This window comes from Canis lupus, chromosome X (genome assembly GCF_011100685.1).
Source record: "Canis lupus familiaris isolate Mischka breed German Shepherd chromosome X, alternate assembly UU_Cfam_GSD_1.0, whole genome shotgun sequence".
In the NCBI taxonomy this organism is placed as follows: Eukaryota; Metazoa; Chordata; class Mammalia; order Carnivora; family Canidae; genus Canis; species Canis lupus.
In genome coordinates, this window is record NC_049260.1 from 10145608 (window position 1) to 10169413 (window position 23806).

A 23806-nucleotide genomic window follows, 5' to 3' on the forward strand; every position below is an offset into this window, starting at 1 on the left:
AGGGATCCCCCTCAATCTTTATTATATGCCTGATTGTCACAAGTATTCTAAAATCGTCTTTTGTACTTGTGAAAAAGTCTCCTAAGTATGCTTTTTGTAGTGCTGAATGAAGAAACTACATTAATTAGATTCTTTACCTGAAAATGACTCCGTAAAGAGCCCGAGGTTATTTAATGATTTGCTCAGCAAATTATAAAAGTGAGATCCCTTTCTTGCAATACAAACAAACCAAATCCACCCCACAAAATATGCTGAGAGGTCACTAAAAGTCCCTCTGGCCTCCAGGGACCTGTATCATAAGAACGACGTACTCAACTCCATATATAAAGTGAGGAATTAAGAAGAGCTTTTCCGATACAGCCTTTCTCCACCACTGCTTTATATTTAGAGAAAACAGAGGCAGTATTTTAACGAGGTCACGGAAAAGTTTTAAATTCAATTTAAAAAATTCCCGTATGCCACATTATCACAGCTGTTTCCATTTTTCATCTTCCGTTTGCATATTCGTTTTCTTATGGTGATCCTGACAGCCTGTGAGTGTGCCGATGCGATCTGTTTGTCTCCACTCAAGGTAAACTTTTAAAGATAACTATTATTTCGTGCCGTCCGTCGGCGGAACGCGGCTGCGGCCTGGAGGGGCAGCCCGCCCCAAGAAACAGCGGGGTTTAGGGAGAGGAGGACCCGCGGCCCCGGCCGCGGCCCCGAGGCCCCGCCTCCCCGGGCCCCACCGCCCAGGCCCCGCCCCCCGGGGCCCGCCCCGCCCCGGCCCGCCGCCATGTTGTTCCCTTGGTGCTGGACGTGAGGAGCCGGAGTTGGGCTGGAGCGGCGCTACGGCCTCGTGCCCGCGGGTGCCCGGCCTCGTCTCCTCTTTGCACCCAGCCGGGCCGGCCGGGAGCTCCCGGGCGTCCTGTGTGCGGCCGCGAGGTGAGTGGAGCGCGGACGCCCCTCCGGGCCGGGCGGGGGCCGGAGCCAGGCGCGCTAGAGCCAGCGTCGGGGTGCGGGGCGGGGGGGCCTGGGCCCCGACTGCAGCCTGGCCCTCGGGCAGCCGGGGCGCGGGGGGCGCGGGGCCGTCGTCGGTGTTGGGACAGGGGACGGATTGGTGCCTCCCGTGTCCTACTGACTGACGCAGGAGAAAAGGCGAGTTCCTACACCCACACAACCCGAGAAGAGGGACACACACCCAAACACGCGAGGCCACGCGGAGAGACGCCCAAAGATCTGGAAGACACACGGGGACACACGCACACACCCGGGGAGAGAGAGCTCCGTGAACGCCCTGGACGCGCGCAGACCCAAACACCCAGGGAGAGCGACACGTACGCACGTTCGGGGGGGAGGGGGGAGATGTACACATACGACCCCGGGGAAACACACACATACACCCAGTCTCTCCCCTGGCCCTCGGGGGCACACACGCATCCACCCGCGCCACCGCACCCAAACCACACCGTACCCCCGAATGATTAACGTAGAGGGAGCAAAAGCGCTCACACGGTTTGAGTTGGGCGACCTCCGACTGCCGCCCGCGTGAACGTTTGCTAATGTGTAAATGACCATTCAGTTGAGGAATTTGGAACTTAAAGCCAATTGTAGGGGCTGGCGGCACTCTTGGGGCGTTATCTGAGACTAGCTAGGGTTTCAGAATCCTGCTCGTTTCTTCTAACTTACCCTGCCGAGAGGCAAGATGAGAATTTAAAGGGCTGACCAAATAGATGTGGAGGTATTAGTGGTCTTTTTGTCGTTGTTTTTCTAAGTGATGATACATCCCGTGACCACGATTCTTTTGAGAAATGACTTTTCTACTAGTTTCCAAAATGTCATGTGACCGCAGTCTTTTTATAGGATTTCAGCAACCTGATAAAATCAATAGAATTTGATTGCTTTTTTAAAATTGAAGAGAATTTTTTTTGCACGTTTGTCTTTCTCTCATACATTGTGAAGGAAGATTCCTAAATTGCCCGTAATCCCAAAAACTTTTGCATGAAGCAAAACTGTAGAGATGAAGGAATCGCAGAATTCTTCAGACAGGGGCTTTTATTTTTATTTATTTATTTTTCTAATTTTTATTTATTTATGATAGTCACACACAGAGAGAGATAGAGAGGCAGAGACATAGGCAGAGGGAGAAGCAGGCTCCATGCAGGGAGCCGGACGTGGGATTCGATCCTGGGATTCGATCCTGGGTCTCCAGGATCGCGCCCTGGGCCAAAGGCAGGCGCTAAACCACCGCGCCACCCAGGGATCCCCAGACAGGGGCTTTTAAGAAGGCTGTGCCTAGTTTCTTTTAGGAGCTTATGTCGAAATTATCATTACCACTTGTCTGTGACTCTCAGTATCCTATTTACATCTCCAAATCTAAGACAATGATGTAATCCGGTGCTTTTAGTAATTTTGTATAGGCATTGTAGTAAAATCCTCTTGCTTATACTAAAAAGTTTCTGGCTTGGTGACTTATTTTGGAGAGTTTTCTGATTTGGGGATATTTTTGATTTATCATTCGTGACATTAGAGTAGACCCAACGAAAACTAATTGGCCTTGACTCTCTCTTGGAGATTGGGGAAAAATATGTTAGTGCTCTTCCTCTTTTCCATCCTCTCTTGACTTTTTGTCTCTTTCTATCCCCACTACTCCTTCCATGTAGACTACAGTACTCTGGAGGCCTGAAGGTTCCTCTCATTCTAGAGATTAATTTTTAGCCTCCTCTCATTTCTTACCATTTCTTGGGCAGTCACTCTGGCACTAGATGTTATGTGCTTAATAAATTCTGTTCATATACCATTTCATTTAAATCTCACAACAGTTCTCTGGTATTAGCTCCATTTAACTGGTGAGGAGTTTGTTGGGGGCATAGGAGGTTTGGGTCTGTTTCCCAGGTCACAAATAGAGAAGAGGACAGAGGCAGGATTTAAAGCAAGCCTTTGTGAGTTTAGAGCAGTAGTTCTCACCCTGTGAACTTTTGGCAGTGCCTGCAGGTGATTTTGGTTCTCACCTGACAGGGAGTGCTGCTGGCGCCTGAGTGGGTGGAGGCCGTGGATGCTGCCCACCATCCTACAGTGTGCAGCACAACCCTGCACAAGCAAAGAATTGTCTGGCCCAAAATGTCACTAGTGCTAAGGTTGAGAAACTCTGCTTTACAGCAATCTGTGTAACTCGGGGGCTCATGTTTCAGTGCTTTTGTAGTTCTTCAAATGCAATGTAATTTTTCTATTTAGGATACCTCCACATCATTTTAAGAAATAGCAGTGGGGAAAATTTGAGAACTTGACCAAGAGGCATATTCATATTCATTTCTTTGAAAGACTTAGGAATGAGCAGATAATTTCTCTTAATAGAATCTTTTTTTTTTAAGTTTTTTTTTTTTTTTTTTTTGAGAGCATGCACAAGCAGGGGAAGGGGCAGAAGGAGAGGAAGAGACAATCCTCAAGCAGACTCCTTGCTGAGTGGGGAGCCCCACACAGGACTCAGTCCCAGGCCCCTGAGATTATGACCTGAGCCTAAATCAAGAGTTGGACACTCAACTGACTGAGCCACCCAGGTGCCCCCAGTATCTTTTCTTTTTCTCTTTTCTTTTTAAGATTTTATTTATTTGTGAGAGACGGAGAGAGAGAGACAAAGGCAGAGGGAGAAGCAGGCTCCATGCAGGGAACCCGATGTGGGACTCGATCCCAGGTCTCCAGGATCACATCCTGGGCTGAAGGCGGCGCTAAGCCACCGGGGGCTGCCCCTTTTTTTTTTTTTTTTCTTTTTAAAGATTTTATGAGCGAGAGAGAAAGTCAGAGAGAGCACGAACATGCGAGCAAGGGAGGGGCAGAGGGGGAGAGAGAGAGAATCCCAAGCAGACTCTGCACTGAGCACAGAGTCCACAGCAGGTCTTGATCCCATGACCCTGAGATCATGACCTGAAGCGAAATCAAGAGTTGGATGCTCTATGGACTGAGCCACACAGGTGCCTCCAGAATCTTTCTTTTTTTTTTTTTTTTTAAAGGCAAAAGTGTCAAAAAGAACTTGAGAGCCATTCAGAGCTGTTGAAATAGACTTAGGGGTTTGGTTTCTATAATATTCCAGTTGTCAATAAACACTGGGCAGGCTGTTGGGCACTAAAACGAAGGTGCTGGTGATATGAAGGGCAATAAGGAGTCACCAATTCTGCAAAGCTTACAGTCTCATCATAATTGTAAGAGCAGATTCTGACTTTGCCCTAGAACAAAATTTATTGCCTGGGCTACTCAAGGTCAGGGGCTAGGTGTCATTAAAAAAAAAAATAGCTGTGTACCCACACACATACCTGTAGGGCATTTACTGTGGATGTACTTAGGTGAAATGGGGGAACAATTCATGTGTTTTTGATAGCTTTTTAGGTTGATCAGGGGTGAATATTTACAAGAATCAAATTGAGAAGCCATTCTTGTCGAGCATCAAATTCTTCCTTACATTTAGCCATAGTAGACAGTAGCTATGCATGTATTGTACATGGGAATCAAGAAATAAATGAGAAATTTTTAAAAATGACTTTTGCATCATTTTTTTTTTCTTTCTGTTGTTTTCCAGCCGTTTTCACCATACCTGTCTAAGACTAGGCCCTTCAGGATATGTACTACTTCATTGTGGTGGTGAAAGTAACTGTTAGGTGAACTTTGGGGGTAAGTGATTGAGTCAGAAAGGTTTGGCTATCTTTTTAGGAATCACTGTGGTGAAAGTGTTATTCATGCAGCCAACATGGCATCTTTTGTGGGTAGCGTTGCTTTTGACTCATGTTGATGGACAGCATATTCTTTGTCAATTATAGATTTCTCTGCCTCTTATCAGTAGTTCTCTCCTATGAGGTAGAGGAGATGCTAAATTGTACACCTAAAAATGATTGCTATCATATGGGATCTAGCAAAGGAATGTGTATTCTTTGGAGGGGTTTTATTCTGGGAAGGATCAAAAGAAATTGGTGCAGGAACAACATCCATTGGCCTCAGAGGAACCTTGCTCGATGAGTAGTTGGCTTGCTACTCTGGCTAAGGTAGGTCACCACATTTCTTTCTTTGTAAAATGAGATGGGTGTATTTTATAATCTCTATGAGATTATATGACACCAAGTAGAGACATCAAATTATTGGCTTCCAAGTAGTTCAGCTCCAGGCAATTTGCTGGTTAAGCAGCAGGAGGAAATAAGCCAAATAGAAGTGTGCTTGTGTGTTTGAGAAACGCGTCTCACATGAAAGCTAGCTAGGTAATAAATTTGTTAGTCAAAACCAAGGACCAGAAAATAGGGCTTGTGACTAAGTAGGTCATCAACAGAGAACATTTATTAAGGATTTTCGGGGGCCAGGCGATGAGCTCATAAAATGCCTCAGGGAGTTTGGAAAGCTGTGATGCAGAAGCATGTTCTGAATACTTGAGAGAGGATGCCTGGGGGACCCGGGTGTGTAAGCTGGTGGAGGGGGCCTGACCTCTCCTTGTGTTGGGGAGGTAAAAGGCTGGAGGTAGTCCCAGGCCTGTGCTAGGGGTGCCCAGGCTCATTAGATAACTTAGAGGAGAAATCTCTGTTTCCCAGAATGAATCTTGATGTTGTACATGTTGTGAAAGTTGAGCTCTGGGCATTTCCACATTCTGTATTCTTTCATTGCTTTTTGTTAATTTTTGACCATGGTGGATACAGGGTTTAGATGCTGTTGCTTATCACGAACACAGAGAGGACAGCTAGAAGTAAATGCAAGTAAGCTGACAGATCGCCACGGAGTGGAGAAAGACGGGTGTGAGTTTTGAAAAAAATACAGAAATGAAGCAGGCAATTGAGGCTTCACATTCTGCCCTCACCAAACCCAGCTCACTTCATGATGGGGAGTCTGAACACAGACTCCACCTCTGTCCAAGGCCTGATGCCTTACAAATCTTTGTACTCGCTTGACAGGGGACAGAGAAACGGTATGGGACAACTTGATACACTCGTTCCGTGGCCACATTCGTTATCCACATGTGAGGGATAGCAGAGCAGTGTAAACCGACAGACTGAACTCTTAGGCCAATGTAAACTGAACTGTTTTAATTCCAAGTTCTTCTGAATTGGACTAGGATTTTGAGTACAGAGGCCAAAGTAGTTTTCTGAAGGTAGTTTTTACATGTACTGTCAGTGTTAGAGAAGCCCGAAAAAAGCCTTACAGATTCTCTTTCTAGAACTTGCTATGTAGAACACTTAGAGGAGTGTTGAAATGATTAAAAAGGTTCAAAAAAGTTAGAACTCACTGGGGTGTGGTGTGTAGCTGGCACCTGCTCTATTCTGTGCAGTTTCACGCTTGTGTATTTAATCAGAGTATTGATTAGATAAACATACCTGAAAATGCATACGTGGTTTAGTTGGAAGTCAGAACAGCAGAAGAACGGTTTGAGGACCACACATTGGTGAATGCAGAACATTCTCTGGAATGTGTTCCAGTATTTTTTAAAAGATTTTGGGGATCCCTGGGTGGCTCAGCGGTTTAGTGCCTGCCTTTGGCCCAGGGCGCAATCCTGGAGTTCCAGGATCAAGTCCCGCGTCCAGCTCCCAGTATGGAGCCTGCTTCTCCCTCTGCCTGTGTCTCTGCCTCTCTCTCTCTCTCTCTCTCTCTCTCTCTCATAAATAAATAAGTAAATCTTTAAAAAAATAATAAAATATTTTATTTGAGAGAGAGAGAGAATGAGAGAGAGAGAGAACTCACAGAGGAAAAGGGAGAATGAGACCCCCTCATTGAGCTGGGATGTGGGGCTCGGTCCCAGGATCCTGAGATCATGACCTGAGCCTAAGGCAGATGCTTCACCAACTGAGCCACCCAGGCACCCCGAGTTCCAGTAATATTAAATACACTTTCATAAATAGTTGTTGTGGAACAAACAGCTGCCACTTTCATGTCCTAATCCACTTTAATATTTGCGTACTACTTGATTTTTATCACCCTAGCCCTGGAAAACCCAGCTTTGCAAAGATAACAGTGTTATCAAAAGGAATGTGGTACAATCTAATGTTGAAACCATGAACTCCCTTGAGCACCAGCTTAGCTTACGTGATGTCTTAGATCAGCTTCCTCTGTATAGTTCCCTCAAAAATGTAAAAAAGCCTGCCCTGCCCCTGTTGCCTATGAGGACTATCACTTGATATTCTCTCCCTTGTTGTTCATAGGGTTTCATCCCCATTTTCTTCTGTACACACTTCTTTAGGAAGTAGATTTGTCTGTGGAGAAAGGGGCCACTAGGTGCAGAGCGGATGGTCATGGGGTCTTTGGCCTTTCAGGAGAAACCCTTGTGCTTTCAGCATGGCCAGCCTGCCTCAGTAACTGTCCAGAAGTGCCATTGTGCCTCTTCAGGTCTTCCATGGGAATCAGCCTTCTCATTGTTAGCTGCTTCTCCCTGAGTTAGCGTTCCTCATCTCTTCAGTTTGTCCTTACTAGAATATTTGCTTTCCATCTCAATTTCATTGCTGTCTCTCATCTACGGTTATTCCCCATTTCTTGTCCCTTCGGGTTTTTGTATTTTTTAGACTTTTTTAAAAAATATTTTATTTATCAGAGAGAGCGAGCAAGCAGGGGTAGGAGCAGAGGGAAAAGGAGAAACAGACTCCTGGTTGAGCAGGGAGCCTGATGGGGGGCTCGATCCCAGGACCCTGGGATCATGACCTGAGCTGAAGGCAGAAGCTCAACTGACTGAGCCATCCAGGCACCCCTATTTTCTAGACTTTTTCTGTCATTTGGTGGAAGTGAAGGTAACACATGGTCGACCTGCCCTGTTTAATTAGACTGCAGGAAGTTAATCTTTGTGAACTTGTGTTCATTGATGTGTAAAACATAGGGTGATAGTGTCCAACATGCAGGTGATTTGAAGGTGCTATATGCCAGGTACCTAGTAGATATTCAGTAAACAGTGGTGGCTAATATTACTATGGTCATAGCATTTATTATTTGAGCAAGCAAGACAATGGCAACAGGTAGGGAGAGAAGCGGACACATTCTTGTGTGGGTGAAGTGGATAAGGCAGAAGAGATTTTGGAAATGGGGGAAATAATTAGCTTGGTTTTATATATGTTGAATTTGAACTGCCATCAGGGTACCACATGCACATATTTTAAAAGGGGTTGGAATTCTTGTCCCAAGGAGGGGGGAGGGTGGGGGTGGACTTTAGAAATCACTGAGTTTTATATCTCAGGAAAATGTGGTCTGCGAAGAGGTAAGGGCTTCAACCTTATGATATACCTACTCTAAGAGCTTGTTAGAAGAAGGAGTTGCAGAAAGCTAAGGGAAGTTTTTGTTTGTTCGCTTGTTTTTAAGATTTTATTTATTATTTATTTATTTATTGAGACACAGAGAGGGGTGGGGGCAGAGACATAGGCAGAGGGAGAAGCAGGCTCCATGCAGGGAACCCCACCTGGGACTCCAGAGTCTCCAGATCACACTGTGGGCTGCAGGCGGCGCTAAACCGCTGCGCCACCGGGGCTGCCCATAAGGGAAGTTTTATAGACCATTAAACAGAAAATTTTCAAGGTCACCACCAGGCTGTTTAGACCTAATAGAGGCAGTAATGGTGGCTGAGTTCTGGCTAACATTTGAAGGTTCCACTTATGCCTCTAGCTGGAGGTGTGATACTTCATTAGAATCTTTCCCAGTTGGGTCTCCATTTCCTTATTTATTTAAGAAAAATGTCTTGAGTACCCTTTGAGTTTTTATGTCATGTACATCCAGACAAATGGCTACATCTGAGAGAATTCACTGTGGAGGTGTTTTTCTGGAAGCATACACGGTGAAGTCCTAAGAGAAGCACTTTTCTCTTTATTTGCTTTGGGGCTGTGTGTACCCTAGGGCAATTCGATGAGGACTGAGGATTGGCCTTTAGGAGGTCTCTGGTGACTGCTGCTGACACACTGGGATAGAGAAGTTGGGAGCCTGTGTATAGTGAGTGGAGTGGAGAGTTGATCAGGCCTAGAGGTGAATTCAGTAGGTAGTGAAGCTTTTTGTAAGCAGTCAGCTCCATTCTCTTGGTTGGGGCAAACTGGGGCATCATTGATGGAGAAGTGGGATGAAGTGAACTTTCCTATAAGCTGCCTGCAGTGCTCTTCTGTGTTTTCTCATTTTGACCTGGTGACCACTTCCCCACAGAATGGGCTCCTCTAATCTCATTGAGTGCTGTATGCTAGATGTATAGCTGTCCTCTTGAAATATATCTTGGGAAATCCCCACTCCTCTTAATTTTTCTTTCTTTCTTTTTTTTTTTTTTAGATTTTATTTATTTATTCATGAGACAGAGAGAAAGGCAGAGACACAGGCAGAGGGAGAAGCAGGCCTCCTGCAAGGAGCCCAATGTGGGATTCGATCTCAGATCCCAGGATCACGCCCTGAGCTGAAGGCAGACGCCCAACCGCTGAACCACCCAGGCGGCCCTCTTACTTAATTTCTTAACAGCCAAAAAGTTCTACTTTTTTGTGGCTCCATGTCTTGTGTGGTCATCTTTGTGTACTAACTCTTCCCTGGGTTTTTATGAAAGTCTGGCCCTTACCTTTTCTCCAAATTACAAAGACACCTGTTCTTACCTGACTTGAGGTGTAGGAATCAGTGTTCCCTTTAGTACAGCAGATCATTGTGGATCATATTTAATTTGTGTTTTGCTGCTTCAGTGCGTATTTCTAACATGCATATTTAAATTCATTTCTTTCACAATGCAGTCTTCCTGAAATACCTAGCTGGAATTTCCAATATTCCAATCTTGTGACCTTTATCCATTTCTTTGTCTTTGAATCGTCCCTTACAGTGCAACCTTAAACTATCTGAAGTACTTTAAACAACCTTAAACTAAAAAAAAATCTCTTTATTATTGAACAGTTTAATTATCTTTCACAGGTAAATGTCTTATTATAGGTAGATTTATGTGTGTTCTTTTAAGGACCTCATTAAACAGAACAGAGAACAGAATGTTATCCTCACTTCCAGGATTAGCAGTTTCCCACGAGTAAGTCTGTTCACTGAACTGTCACAGTTCATGGTCAAAATGTAACATTAATAAAGTCCCACAGGTGAGGGAGAGAATGGGGAAATAGTGATGCCAAGTAAAGATGAAAGTCTGGAGGGTGTTATAACTTACAAACGGATCGTGTGTCATATACAAATGATGTAGGGGGCACCTGGCTGGCTCAGTCGGTAGAGCATGGGACTCTTGGTCTTGGGGGTTGTGAGTTCGAGCTCCATGTTGGTGATAGAGTTTACCTTAAAAAAAATTCATATACACATGCACATACAAATGATGTGAACATGTATTGATCATTTCAGATCCGTTTAAGAATCCGATGAAACTGAGTACCTAAGTGGTGGCTCAGTCAGTTAAGTGTCTGCTTTCGGTCAGGTCATGATTTCAGGGTCCTGGGATCGAGCCCCACTTCAGGCTCCCCACTCAGCGGGGAGTCTGCTTCTCCCTCTGCCTCTTCCCTGGCTTGTGCGTGGGTGCAGGCACACACGCGTGCTCTCTCTTTCTCTCTCAAATAAAATCTTTTTAAAGAATCAGATGAAACCCTTTGTACTCTTTCCAGAGAAAAGCTGAAGTGCACACTTCCATCTATACACCCAGCCTAATTTCACATGTCATTCTGGGAAGTGTTTTCCCCCTGCAGCTCCTTCATCGACTCCCCAATTATGCACACTATACCTGCACCATCCAATATCTGTGTGGCTGTTTAAATTTAAACTAATTAAAATTAAATAAAAATTAAAAATTCAGTTCGTCAGACCAGCCACATTTCAGGTGTTCAATAGCCATGTGTGCTTAATGAGCTACCATAGTAGATAGTGCAGGAATAGAATATTTCCGGGCCGCCTGGGCGGCTCAGTGGTTTAATACCTGCCTTCGGCCCAGGGTGTGATCCTGGAGTCCCTGCGTGGGGCCTGCTTCTCCCTCTGCCTGTGTCTCTGCCTCTTTCTCTCTCTTTCTGTCTCATAAGTAAATAAATGTTTTTGAGAAAAATGGAAGAGAGTATCTCCGTCGTCACAGCAGGTTCTGTGTGGTCACGGTGCTCTGTATTTTCAGGATGGTTTAAGAAGACTTAGTTCCTTAACGTCTCTTTTTCCTCCACTCTCCACCACTGTGAATGATCAGTTCGTATACTTAACTGCAGAGGTGCCTTGTTTTAAGCAAAATTGTGAGTATGTCTTTTTTGAAACTTTAATCAAGTGACTTATCTTCAAAAAAGTACTTATGGGGACACCTGGGTGGCTCAAGCCATGATCTCAGGGTCTTGAAATTGAGCCTTGCATCAGGCTCCACGCTCAACAGACTCTACTTGAGATTCTTTCCCCCCTTCCCTCTGCCCTCCCCACTTGTGTTCTTTCTGTCTCTAAAATAAAATAATTTTTAAGAAAGTATTTATCGAAATAAGTTATTTAAATAGGGTGTGCTGCTGTGGCATTGCAATACTGTAGTTTGAGTTACAGTTTTCCCCTTCTCTCACTATCTCTGTCTGTGGGGTGACGTTCAGTGGTCAACTAGATGGTTAGTTTCATCTGGCAAGTTGTACCTTCAAGTTGGTCTCTTCCTATGGTATTTTGCCTAAGTCTTCCCTGTGCCTGTGTGTGCGCACACGTTGACCTCTTGCTGTACAGATCTAGCACCCATTACACTTAGTGATTTCCTTGACTTTGTTCTTGCTCATGCATTTCAGCAAGATAACCAACAGAACTGGAAACAGCATGGAACTAATTAGACTGTTAAGTGAGACATACTGATATTAAGATTCAAGGAAATGAATACCGCTCTAGACAAAAATAGAAATAATTCAGATGGGCAGCCCGGGTGGCTCAGCGGTTTAGCGCCGCCTTCAGTCCAGGGCATCATCCCGGAGACCTGGGATCGAGCCCCACATCAGGCTCCCTGCATGGAGTCTGCTTGTGTCTCTGCCTCTCTCACTCTCTCATGAATAAATAAATAAAATATTTTAAAAAGTAATTCAGAGATTATCCATGCTTTTGTTTCCTTGGTTAGTTCCTTTCAGACTCAGAATAAGTGGTATGTCTCTAACTAGGACATTCAGGGTAAATGCAAAAGGAATGTGCGATTTTGAGGGGGAAAGATCTGTTCCTAAATTTAAACCAAGAGTGGTAAGTTCAATTTAAGTGTTTGGATGTGAGAACTAGTCAAGGAGTATGTATTTCACACCTGAGCTTTTGAGGAGAGCAGTTTACAAACCCAACCTACTCTCCCTTTGGCAACTTATTGGAGGAATATAGTCATTTTTAAAGTTCACCAGCTCCCTGTTAGAGCCAGTAGTACTTATTTTTAAAGTGATGTTTTTCATTGACACTTGCAAGAAAGAATCAATTTTTTTGTCCCTTCTCACACATTTTAATAGACTTCAAAAATAGAATGGTGGAAGAACTGAATAGCGAAAGAATTATAAGCACAAAAAGTACCAATAGAAAAATAAGAATAGAATAACGAGAATAAAGGAGGAAGTTACTACTCTTTGTTCTCAACTTTGCATTTATTTGATACATCACCATATGTAAAGTTTTGTACAGGATGTTGCAGAACCAAAAAAAGGACAAATGAATAGATAGAATTAGGTGTTGTGTAATTAGGGAGTTGACATTGTAATTAGGAAAGAGATGCATACATGTGTACTGACAGTGGTTAGAGTGCGAGTGAGAGCTATAATCAGGTGAAAATGATTATGAGAGCAAAGAAAAGAGGAAGATTAGGTTTCTGGGTGGGGGGCGGCAGCCTTCTTGGATGAGGTGATCTGAATTAAAGCCTTTGACTCGTATTTTCTTTTTCTTTTCTTTTTTTTCTTTCTTTTTTTTTTTATGAGAGAGAGAGAGAGATAGAGAGAGAGAGGCAGAGACACAGGCAGAGGGAGAAGCCATGCACGGGAGCCCGACATGGGATTCGATCCCGGGTCTCCAGGATCGCGCCCTGGGCCAAAGGCAGGCGCCAAACCGCTGCGCCACCCAGGGATCCCATGACTCGTATTTTCGTAGGTGTCTAGGTGTGGGGAGGGAACTCCCAGTCCAAGATAAGGGCCTGAACAAAGACTTGACTGTAAATGCCTGTGATAGGTGTGGGGACAGTGAGTTATAGTTATATAATTGGGACAGGCTTGTAAACAATGTTGGATGGCCCTTTGAATGCCACACTGAAAAACCTTTTCATAATGAAAATAAGAAATAAATGAGGTTAGTTATCTATCTGTTAAGAATGGATGCAATTGAATCTATAAACAATAAAAGATGTCTGCTTTTGATTTCTACAAACATTCCTATTAGAGATTTTTATTTTCTATGCTTGGATCTGACTCCCTCTTGGTTTACTCTAATATATGGCTTTGGAAACCAGCAAGGGATTGGGAAAAGCCAGAGAAAAGGATACTACTGATATAAACTATTCATAAACAACTGGTAGTTAAAAGTATACGATAGAAATGTTGGGAAAATAAGTGTTGTGAAAAGGAAAGAGTTGACATACAGTGTTTATCTTCAGTTTTGAGTTATCTGTTGAAAACATAGTTCATTTTCTTTCCTGCCAGTGACCTACTTATCCATTTTCCAATTCAGATTAGTGTGTGCTGTATACAACATGTGTTGGTGCCAGCACCTGTATTGTAATCCTAAGGTATCTAGTGTGTGTGTAACTGGTTTATTGATTTAAAAGGACACTGTTAAAGGGACAAAGAGATCATTAGTGGCTTTGCATAGCACCTGTATTGTAATCCTAAGGTATCTAGTGTGTGTGTAACTGGTTTATTGATTTAAAAGGACACTGTTAAAGGGACAAAGAGATCATTAGTGGCTTTGCATAAATCTCATTTTAGGGTCTTATTGCCAATTCTTAGGCCATATACATATTTGTGCATGTGCCTCTAAATATACGCCTATATTCTTTATCTGACTCACATACCATAACATTCACCCTGTTAATGTATACAATTGAGTGATTTTTAGTATATTCACAAAGTTGTGCAACCATCACCCACTGTCTAATTCCAGAATATTTTTGTCAACCCCTTCTACCCCCAAAAGAATCCCTGTATCCATTAGCAGTCACTCCCCATTTACCTCTCCCCTCCCATTTTCTGGAACCATGAATCTACTTTCTGTCAATGGATTTGCCTATTCTGAACGTTAGTGTCTGACTTCTTTTACTTAGTATAATATTTTTGAGATTCATCTATGTTGTTGCATGTATCAGTGCCTCATTTTTATGGCTGATTAATCTTCCCCTGTATGGATACACCACTTTTTTTTAAAGATTTTATTTATTTATTCATGATAGAGAGAGAGAGGCAGAAGCAGGCTCCATGTGGAGAGCCTGACGTGGGACTCGATCCGGGGACTCCAGGATCACGCGCTGGGCCAAAGGCAGGCACTAAACCACTGAGCCACCCAGGAATCCCCGGATACACCACATTTTAAAAAATATTTTTATTTATTTGAGAGAGAGTGTGTGTGTCTGGGAGCATGAGCCAGGGAAGGAGCAGAGGGAGAGGGAGAAGCAGGCCCCCCACTGAGCAGGAGCCCAATGAAGGACTCAGCCCCAGGACCCTGAGATCATGACCTGAGCTGAAGGCAGACATTCATCCAGCTGAGCCACCCAGTCACCCTGTATATGCCACGTTTTGTTGACCATTCAGTTGATGGACATTTGAGTGGTTTCTACTTTTTGGCTATTATGAATAATGCTGTTATGAACATATATGTACAAGTTTTTGTGTGGATGTATGTTTTCATTTCTCTTAGGTATCTACCTAAGAGAAGAATTGCTGGGTCATATGATAACTTTATGTTTAACTTTTTGAGGAACTGCCAGGCTATTTTCCGTTATCATTGCACTATTGCATCTTTTAAAAAAGATTTATTTATTTGGGAGAGAGAGATTGTGGGCCCACGCAAGCGGGGGAGAGGGGCAGAGAGGGAGAATCTTCAAGCAGACTCCCCACTGAGCATGGACTCCCATGTGGGGCTCATTCACGACCCATGAGATCATGACATGAGCTGAAACTAAGAGTCTGATGTTCAGTTGACTGAGCCATTCAGGTGCCCCCTTGCAGACTTTAATGTAAACTCTTGTAGGCTTTTATATGATGTGATTGTGGTATGCATGCTGTTTTATCACTCAACAATAGCATATTTCTTTTTTTTTTTTTTTTTTTTTTTTTTTTTTTTTTTTTTTTTTAAGATTTTTTATTTATTTATTCATGATAGTCACAGAGAGAGAGAGGCAGAGACACAGGCAGAGGGAGAAGCAGGCTCCATGCACCGGGAGCCCGATGTGGGACTCGATCCCGGGCCTCCAGGATCGCGCCCTGGGCCAAAGGCAGGCGCCAAACCGCTGCGCCACCCAGGGATCCCAACAATAGCATATTTCTACAGTCCCACCTTTCCATGTTTCCTCAGGGAGTGCAAAACATCCCCAATTAGGCATTTAGGGCATTTGCTCTACTGTTTACATTTTTGCAGTTTGATTGATTGATTTTTCTTTTTGGGACAATTTTAGAATAGTATGGGGATGTATTTTTGCTATAGTTTAGATAATTTTTTTAAGGTTTTATTTATTCATGAGAGACACACAGAGAGAGACAGGCAGAGGGAGAAGCACGCTCCATGCAGGAGCCTGATGTGGGACTGGATCCAGGAACTCCAGGATCACGCCCTGAGCCAAAGGCAGACGCTCAACTGCTGAGCCACCCAGGCGTCCCTATAGTTTAGATAATCAATAATTTGGGGAAAAGTATGAGCATTTTTGTGATGGTATAATGTGCTTCCACGAAACTGAATCTATTTATTTTTAAAGATTTTATTTATTCATGAGAGACAGAGAGAGGCAGAGACACAGGGAGAGGAAGAAGCAGGCTCCTCGCAGGGAGCCCGATGTGGGACTCGATCCTGGGGATCCAGGATCACACCCTGGACTGAAAGCAGACGCTCAACCGCTGAGCCACCCAGGCATCCCAACTGAATCTTTTTTTTTTTTTTTTTTTTGTAATTTTTATTTATTTATGATAGTCACACAGAGAGAGAGAGAGGCAGAGACACAGGCAGAGGGAGAAGCAGGCTCCCTGTGGGGAGCCCAATGAGGGACTTGATCCCAGGATCCCAGGATCATGACCTGAGCCCAAGGCAGAGGCTCAACCACTGAGCCACCCAGGTGTCCTGAAACTGAATCTTTTAAGACAGCATGTTTCTTTTGTTTTAATTTTTTTTTAGATTTTATTTTCTTTTTCTAAGTAATCTCTACACCCAGCATGGAACTCCACCTCACAACCCCAAGATCAAGAATCTCATTCTGCATCGACTGAGCCAGCCAGGTGCCCCCAAGTATGTTTCATTTTTATTAGACATAATAGGCATGCAAATTTCATCATTATTACCTCTGCACTTAGAGGTATGTACAGGGTGCTTTAGGAATGTGGGGGAAGGGACGTCAGTGGGAGATGAGGTCTAGCTGCATCTATAGGGGTGAGCAGGAGTTAGCCAGGTAGCAAGAGGAAAGGATCAAAAGGAGGTGAAGTATATAACCACAGAGTGACTATCTTACTCCAAGGTCACCTGCAAGGCAGAAAAGGCACCATTTTCAATCCCAAAGCCAGCTGGAAGGGATCATAAGGGCATCCACTGAAGCTCTACCTGAGGCCTTCCTCTTTCCTCGCCTCAGCCATTTACCTTTCTAGACTTCATATCTGATCAGGTTCCCTGCTGCTGAAGCTATTTCAGTGCTCTCATCTTTCCAGGGGTGTAGGCAGAAACCCTGCCCATGCGTCTCAGGCCCTGCCTGCTCCAGGGCCACTCCCTCCGGGCCTGTGTATAGCACTCCTCCCTCTCTGGGCTCCCGGTTCTCAGGCCTGCCTGGGGTTCTCCCTGATGTCGGGCTGCCTTCATTGCTTCCTGGCTCCACCCTCCTCTGCTTTTCTCAGGGTTGTCTCCTCCTGTTGCTGAGCTTAGCCTGTGATCAAACTGACCTACCCTGGGTCAAATCCCGCTACCGTGGAAGCAGATCTTGGTGAGGCTGCTCTCTATGGACAGCATGCAGCTAAAATGATCATTCCACAAAAATGCCCTTTGCTTAAAGAAGATGTGTGTTGGGAGTAAAACCTTTGGCTTAGACTAAGAGGGGCTAGCGCTTTAGCCCAGCTTCCCACATAATCCGTCACTCACTTGAATTTGGTCTCTAGGGCCAGGATCCTTTGGCTTCCTCATGTCTGCCTACATTATCTTCTTATTTGTTTTGCTGAAGACTCTTACTGAAATTTGACTTAAGAAATGGTCATGAAAGAAACCTTTCCTTAAAACTGCCAGTAAAGGACAGCCGCAGTGACTCAGCGGTTTAGCTCCACCTTCAGCCCAGAGTGTGATCCTGGAGACCTGGGATCGAGTCCCAAGTCAGGCTCCTTGCATGGAGCCTGTTTCTACCTCTGCCTGTGTCTCTGCTTCTCTCTGTGTGTGTGTCTCTCATGAATAAATAAATAAATAAAAATTTAAAACAACTGCCAGTAAAGACTTCTTCATGTTGTTCATTCCGCAGAAACTTCCTGCACTCCTATTATGAGCCTGGCACTGTGGTGAAAAGCTGTTCCCTCTTGTCCGTGACCAAGTGAATCTGACCAAGTGAATCTTCCCAACGGCCCTGGGAGGTAGGTACTGTTGTTGCCATTGTCTTGTGAGCTTTGGAATGTCAAGTAGCTTGCCCAGGGGTGTGTGCTCTTGGCCTTTGGCAAGAACCATTCTCCTTTCTGACAGTAGGCTACTCTTTTGTGGCAAGAAAGTTTTCACCTCTACCTTGGCTGCCCAGAAGCTTCATGACACAGCGCTGCTTTAGCCTTAGTCTAGCTTTTCCTGTGTTGCATTGGTGTCCATCCCTCTCGTGACCCTTCTTTTTTCTTGTTTGTGTTAGCTCTATTTAATTCTTTGGAATAGGATTATTCTAAGCCACTCAACGTTTGGGCAAATTTTGAAGAATGACTGACATATTTTATACTTTTTTTTCTAAAAAGAATTTTATAGTTGTCTGAGTGTGAAACTTCGAATGGGAAGAAATCAGAGAGAGGGACAAACTTTGAACTCTGGGAAACAAACTGAGGGTTGCTGGGGGGGAGATGGATAGGGGGAAATGGGCTAACTGGGTGATGGACATTAAGGAGGGCACATGATGTGATGAGCACTTGGTGTTACACACAACTGATAAATCTGCACACTACATCTGAAACTAAGTGTGTACTTTATGTTGGCTAATTGAACTTAAATTTGAAAAAAGGGTGGGCAGGTGAAAAACTTCTTGAAAAAACAGTGATTTAAAATGTAGTATTTGATATTTGATTCTAGGATTTTTTTTTTAAGGCTGAGAAAGGTCATGGAGAGCTTTTAGGTGTGGTTTTCCTTTTATTCATTTATTTATTGGTTTTCCTTTTAAATTAAGGATCTAGGTGCTAATAGAAGTCAGATATTCATTCACATTTTAATTTTTATTTTTACCCTTAAAACTCTTGAGAACAAATTGAAAGTACATTGCTAAGGTGAGCTTTGTAACTTTTTCTTTGCAGGTAATGATGCTGCTTGAACTGAACAATTAAGGTAACATTTATGACCTATGTAATATGCTTTTCTTATTCAGGTTTCTTTATCAAATTTAGCTGAATTGTTAAAGTCATGTTTTTAACCTTGGTGAAGATTATTATTGCCTGTGGGCAATCACTCCAAACTGCAGAGTATAAAAGACTTTACAGGGATCCCTGGGTGGCACAGCGGTTTGGCGCGGGCCTTTGGCCCAGGGCGCGATCCTGGAGACCCAGGATCGAATCTCACGTCAGGGCTCCCGGTGCATGGAGCCTGCTTCTCCCTCTGCCTATGTCTCTCCCTCTCTCTCTCTCTGTGACTATCATAAATAAAAAAAAAAAAAAATTAAAAAAAAAAAAGACTTTACATTATATTTTAATGTAAGTTCTGAAAGTAACATAACAGGGATACCTTTGTTCATTCAACTTCTACTAAAGTTTCAAAGGGTTTTACTATTTTTAGAAAAGAAAAAGTATTTTTAATGTCTCTGAGCCAGTTAGTGGTTATGTTAATGTATAGATTGCCTGAAGCTAGCTTTTGTTGGAGTCCATGGGAAATAAGATGGCTTATATAATTATCTGTATCACCATGTATGTTTATATACAACTCTATAGTAAGAATCAGAGAAATGTTTATATATATAAATTAGTTGTTTTATCAAATGCCAGCATACTCGCAAATAGGATATCTGTGAAGCCCTAGATTATAGAAGGGAAATGCAAAAAAAAAAAAAAATTGTACCTCACTTCCTGATGCCCGGGTCTAGCATACCTCAAATTTGTTTAATCAGAATAATGGCACCAATTAGGAAATCCCACACTATTATGAAAAAAGAAAACTGTGTCAAAGTGTCCTGATAAAATTATAAATGACAAATCTCAAGGCATGTCTAGCACTTAACTTGGTAGATATGTGCAACCAGTCATCTGGATGGAGGTTATTAGATTGCATAATCTGCTTTATAATTTGATGTGAAAATCCTAACAGTTCAATGCTCTGCAGTAAAACTTTATGTCTGGCAAGGTAATTAGAGACTTATTCAAATACTAGGATAGATGGTATACTAGAATCACGCACATCTCTTACATCCTCATAGCATAGCATGGAACTTTTGTGTTTATATATCTTGAAAATCTTGTGAAAAGAACAACCTTGGAATGGGGGCTGCTGGGAAAGGTTCCCAGTGTTGGTGAGACCATGTTGATTGGTTCTGAGGGCTCAGCAGTTAAGTGGAGTAGGATCCCCAGCAGAGGAAACAACATGTGCCACGGTGAGGGCAAGTCGAAAATGAAGAACAGAGCTAGGTGTCTTGTCTTAGAAGTTGGATTTAGACCTGAATCTCTGGAGAACCACTGAAGAGTGTTAAGGATAGGGCATTAGACCAGTGGTGTCCTCATATCAGAATAGCTGGTGTACATTTTTGGTTTTGTTAGTCTTTTTTTTCTGTAAATTGAAATTGTTTAAGCAAGATTGCAAAGAGTTAAAGGAACTGACTTATCAAGTTGTTACGTATGTCAGGAAATTAAAGGGGCTTGAGATCGTTTGTTTCTTCTCTAACATGAATTTAGTTTGGACATTGGGCAGAGCAATCCACTTAAGTCAAAAAAGTCTCTAAGAGCTAAGTACTTTGCCTCACAGTTTTGTTTGACCAATTTAAATTGTATCAGTTATAGCAGTAATTACTGTAGTGGTAATTTTTTTTGCAGTAGTAATAATTTAAAAGAGCCAGTAAGACTTAGGGATAAGTTGCTACAGATTTTACCAGAATAGTATATCGTGTAGTTGGAAATGCAGAATTCTTACACATTACAGGAAATATTTAATTTCATTTTACAGGGTCACATTTGCCATATAATCAGGAGATTGCCAGATAATGTTTACTGCAGTGAATTTGCAAATCCATCCTGGTCAATAGAACAATTCTTATTCATGTCTTTGTTACCTTCCCATTGAGGGATTCACAATATCCACTTACTTTCTTTTTTTAAAACAATATTTTATTTATTTATTCATGAGAAAGAGAGAGAGAGAGAGAGAGGCAGAGACACAGAGGGAAAAGCAGGCTCCATGCAGGGAGCCCCACGTGGGACTTGATCCTGGGACTCCAGGATCACGCCCTGGGCCGAAGGCAGGCGCTAAACCGCTGAGCCACCCAGGGATCCCCACAATATCCACTTTCATGTTAAAGTTAATTACCATTTTTGCTCTAGAACTGTGCTGGCCATTACAACAGCTATTGCCTCTTTAAATGTGACTGTTCAAATTAGTTGCAATTAAATAAGATTTAAAATTCAGTTCCTCATTACCTCCAGCCACAAGTCAAGTGCTCAGTAGTCCCCTGTGGCTAGTGGCTGCCATATTGGACAGTGCAGATGGAGGATATTTCCCATCATTACAGAAAATTTTGTTAGTGCTACTCCAAAGGTTGTCTTCTTTTACAAATGTATATATACTTTAAAAAGCCAGGCAATTAGTGAAGTATTTATAGATTAAATAATATAATTTGATTCAAAATAACTGGGAAAAATGGAAGGTTATGGAAGAAACAGTTTTGCCATAGGTTGATAATTGACAAAGCTAGGTTTGGGATCCATGGGGGTTTCATTATATTATTCTCATTCAGAAATTTTGTGTATGTTTGAAATTTTCCGTAATAAAGAATAAAAACAGAAGCCTTAAATAGGAACAGTGCTCACTCCAGTGCTTAGAAGTAGCCATCTGTAAAATGGGCATCTGAAATTCTACCCCATACAGGTTGGTTCCTGTGGTGTAGGGAAATATTTAATCCTGCCCCAGGGCTTCTCCAAAAGGGCATGTAGAGTACCACATTTTTTTCAAAGGTTTTTATTTATTTATTTTGACGGAGAGAGAGAGCACAAGCAGAGGTTAGTGGCAGAGGGAGAGAGAGAAGCAGGGAGTCCGACGCAGGGCTCCATCCCAGGACCCTGGGATTGTGGCCTGAGCCAAAAAGCAACTGAGCCACCCAGGCACACCTAGAGTGTACCACATTTTTAAGGTTTATCTCATTCCTCTGAAAACACAGAAGTGACAGCCCTGGTTTGCATTTATTAGCAGTTGGAACTGCCCAAATGAGTCTTGTGGGTAGAATGTGCTAGATTATAATATTCTATTAAAAAATTCCATTGCTGCTGTCATTAATTTTAGCAAAGTCCAGATAGTGTTCCTAATGAAGAGAATGGAGTTCATTTACTCAATTGTTGGCTTATTTTTGTTCACAGCCAGATCAGTCAGCTTCTGTGTTTGGTTTCCTGGTTACCAGCTCCTATGGTGATAGCATTGGAAGAGAGAAAGGGGAGGTCATTGAGAAAACCCTTGGCATAAGACGAAAGCCATCAATAAAACTGTCACTGTGCCACCGAAGGGTTGTTTGAAGTTGTTACAAACACCTGCGTACTTTGGTCTCCTGCTGCATCTCTAACAAATAGTGGCAGGGCTTATTGTGAGTAGAGAGAAATGGTTGAGGGCAAGGTCTTTGGGGTGAGACTTGGCTTTGAGTGCCCGCCTCAGTCAGTTGTGGCCCACGGAGGGGGAAGACTGAGCCCTCACCGGCTGTCTTAGGGAACAGCAGTAGAGCTGTGCCTGGTACGTGCTTGAGTGCTCAGGATAGGACAGCTGTGGCTATTAGGTCTTTTCTGTACAGAAAGGAATGGGTACTCTGCATTTTATTTCCTTTATGCGCTGATATTCATAGGATCGTGTAGAGAAATGTACAGGTCTAAAGGAATGTAATGGTACCTTTTTATTTTACAGAGTTCTAAAGTCAAAGATCTTGAGATCAATAATGGCAGGAAAATCTTCACTTTTTAAAGTAATTCTCCTTGGAGATGGTGGAGTTGGGAAGAGCTCTCTAATGAACAGATATGTGACCAATAAGTTTGATACCCAGCTCTTCCATACAATAGGTGTAGAATTTTTAAATAAAGATTTGGAGGTGGATGGACATTTTGTTACCATGCAGATTTGGGACACAGCCGGTCAAGAGCGATTCAGAAGCCTGAGGACGCCGTTTTACAGAGGTTCTGACTGTTGCCTGCTCACTTTTAGTGTTGATGATTCTCAGAGCTTCCAGAACTTGAGTAACTGGAAGAAAGAATTCATATATTATGCAGATGTGAAAGAGCCCGAAAGCTTTCCTTTTGTGATTTTGGGCAACAAGATCGACATAAGTGAACGACAAGTGTCTACAGAAGAAGCCCAAGCTTGGTGCAGGGACAACGGCGACTATCCTTACTTTGAAACAAGTGCAAAAGATGCCACAAATGTCGCAGCAGCCTTTGAGGAAGCTGTTCGAAGAGTGCTTGCTACTGAGGATAGGTCAGATCACCTGATTCAGACAGACACAGTCAGCCTGCACCGAAAGCCCAAGCCTAGCTCATCTTGCTGTTGATCATTAGAGAGGTTCCCTGTGCGATCTAACCAACTTACACACACATACACGAAAAATCACAGGGTGGAGAAGAGAATTAGCATTTGCAGCAATGGATCACCTACTCATAAAATTAAACTAACCATATTGCTGCTTTGTTAGTGGGTGGGAGAAGGGACACATCCACTCATGGAAGAATCAATTTACTCAGTAGTGGCACCTTACATTTATAAATTGTAATGGTTGTCTAATAACGTTTAATTTAAATATGTAAGTTACAGAGCTAATAAACGAGATGATCAAGACTTTAATTACAATTAAAACACTTGAATATTCTGGAAGTTAATGTTTTTTTTTTCCCCTGGGAAAATGGAGAACTACTTTTTATATGTGTATATTTTTGTGTAATTAGCATTTAATTCCTGGTTGAGGGGGGAAAAGATTCCCTAAAGCAATAATGTTAAATAATAAAGATTAAAATCTAATGCATTTGCATTGTAGTTATTTGATTACTTCTTCATTCTCTTTAAAATTATTTAAGTGTTCACATTTTCATTCTCCTTATCAGAATTGATCTCAGTAATCACTCGTCATTTGTGTGCCACATGCAGGACCCCCACCCCCAACACAGAAGCCAGCTTTATCACTCTTAGAGGAAAAACTAAGGCTTGTACTTTGTGTGAAGGTAAACATCTTCGTTCAGCACATTTTTATTCATTACTGCTTTCTCTATCATTGAACACTGTTTAGTGATTTGCTCTCAAGGAGATTTTGATAAAGCCAATTACAGTGCACATGGTGTGCCATTTGTGCCCGTCCCATCCCACAGAGGCAAACCAGCTCATTGTGGGTTACCAGGACATGCTGGGGCAGGGTTATCAAGCC

General features: G+C 42.9%; 1 protein-coding gene across 1 annotated transcript; it reads left to right on the forward strand.

Annotated features, from left to right (window-relative positions):
- The first annotated feature begins 825 nt into the window (after positions 1-825).
- RAB9A (RAB9A, member RAS oncogene family) lies at positions 826-23406 on the forward strand. Its single transcript, NM_001197031.1, has 4 exons — positions 826-924; positions 17507-17615; positions 18522-18552; positions 22306-23406. Exon 4 carries the CDS (start codon positions 22337-22339, stop codon positions 22940-22942), a length of 606 nt encoding a protein of 201 aa, NP_001183960.1. The 5' UTR covers positions 826-924; positions 17507-17615; positions 18522-18552; positions 22306-22336; the 3' UTR covers positions 22943-23406.
- Positions 23407-23806: the final 400 nt, after the last annotated feature.

Bases quoted from the DNA above. Each gene is read 5' to 3' on its own strand.
- RAB9A (NM_001197031.1), top strand. From the start codon at position 22,337: ATGGCAGGAAAATCTTCACTTTTTAAAGTAATTCTCCTTGGAGATGGT.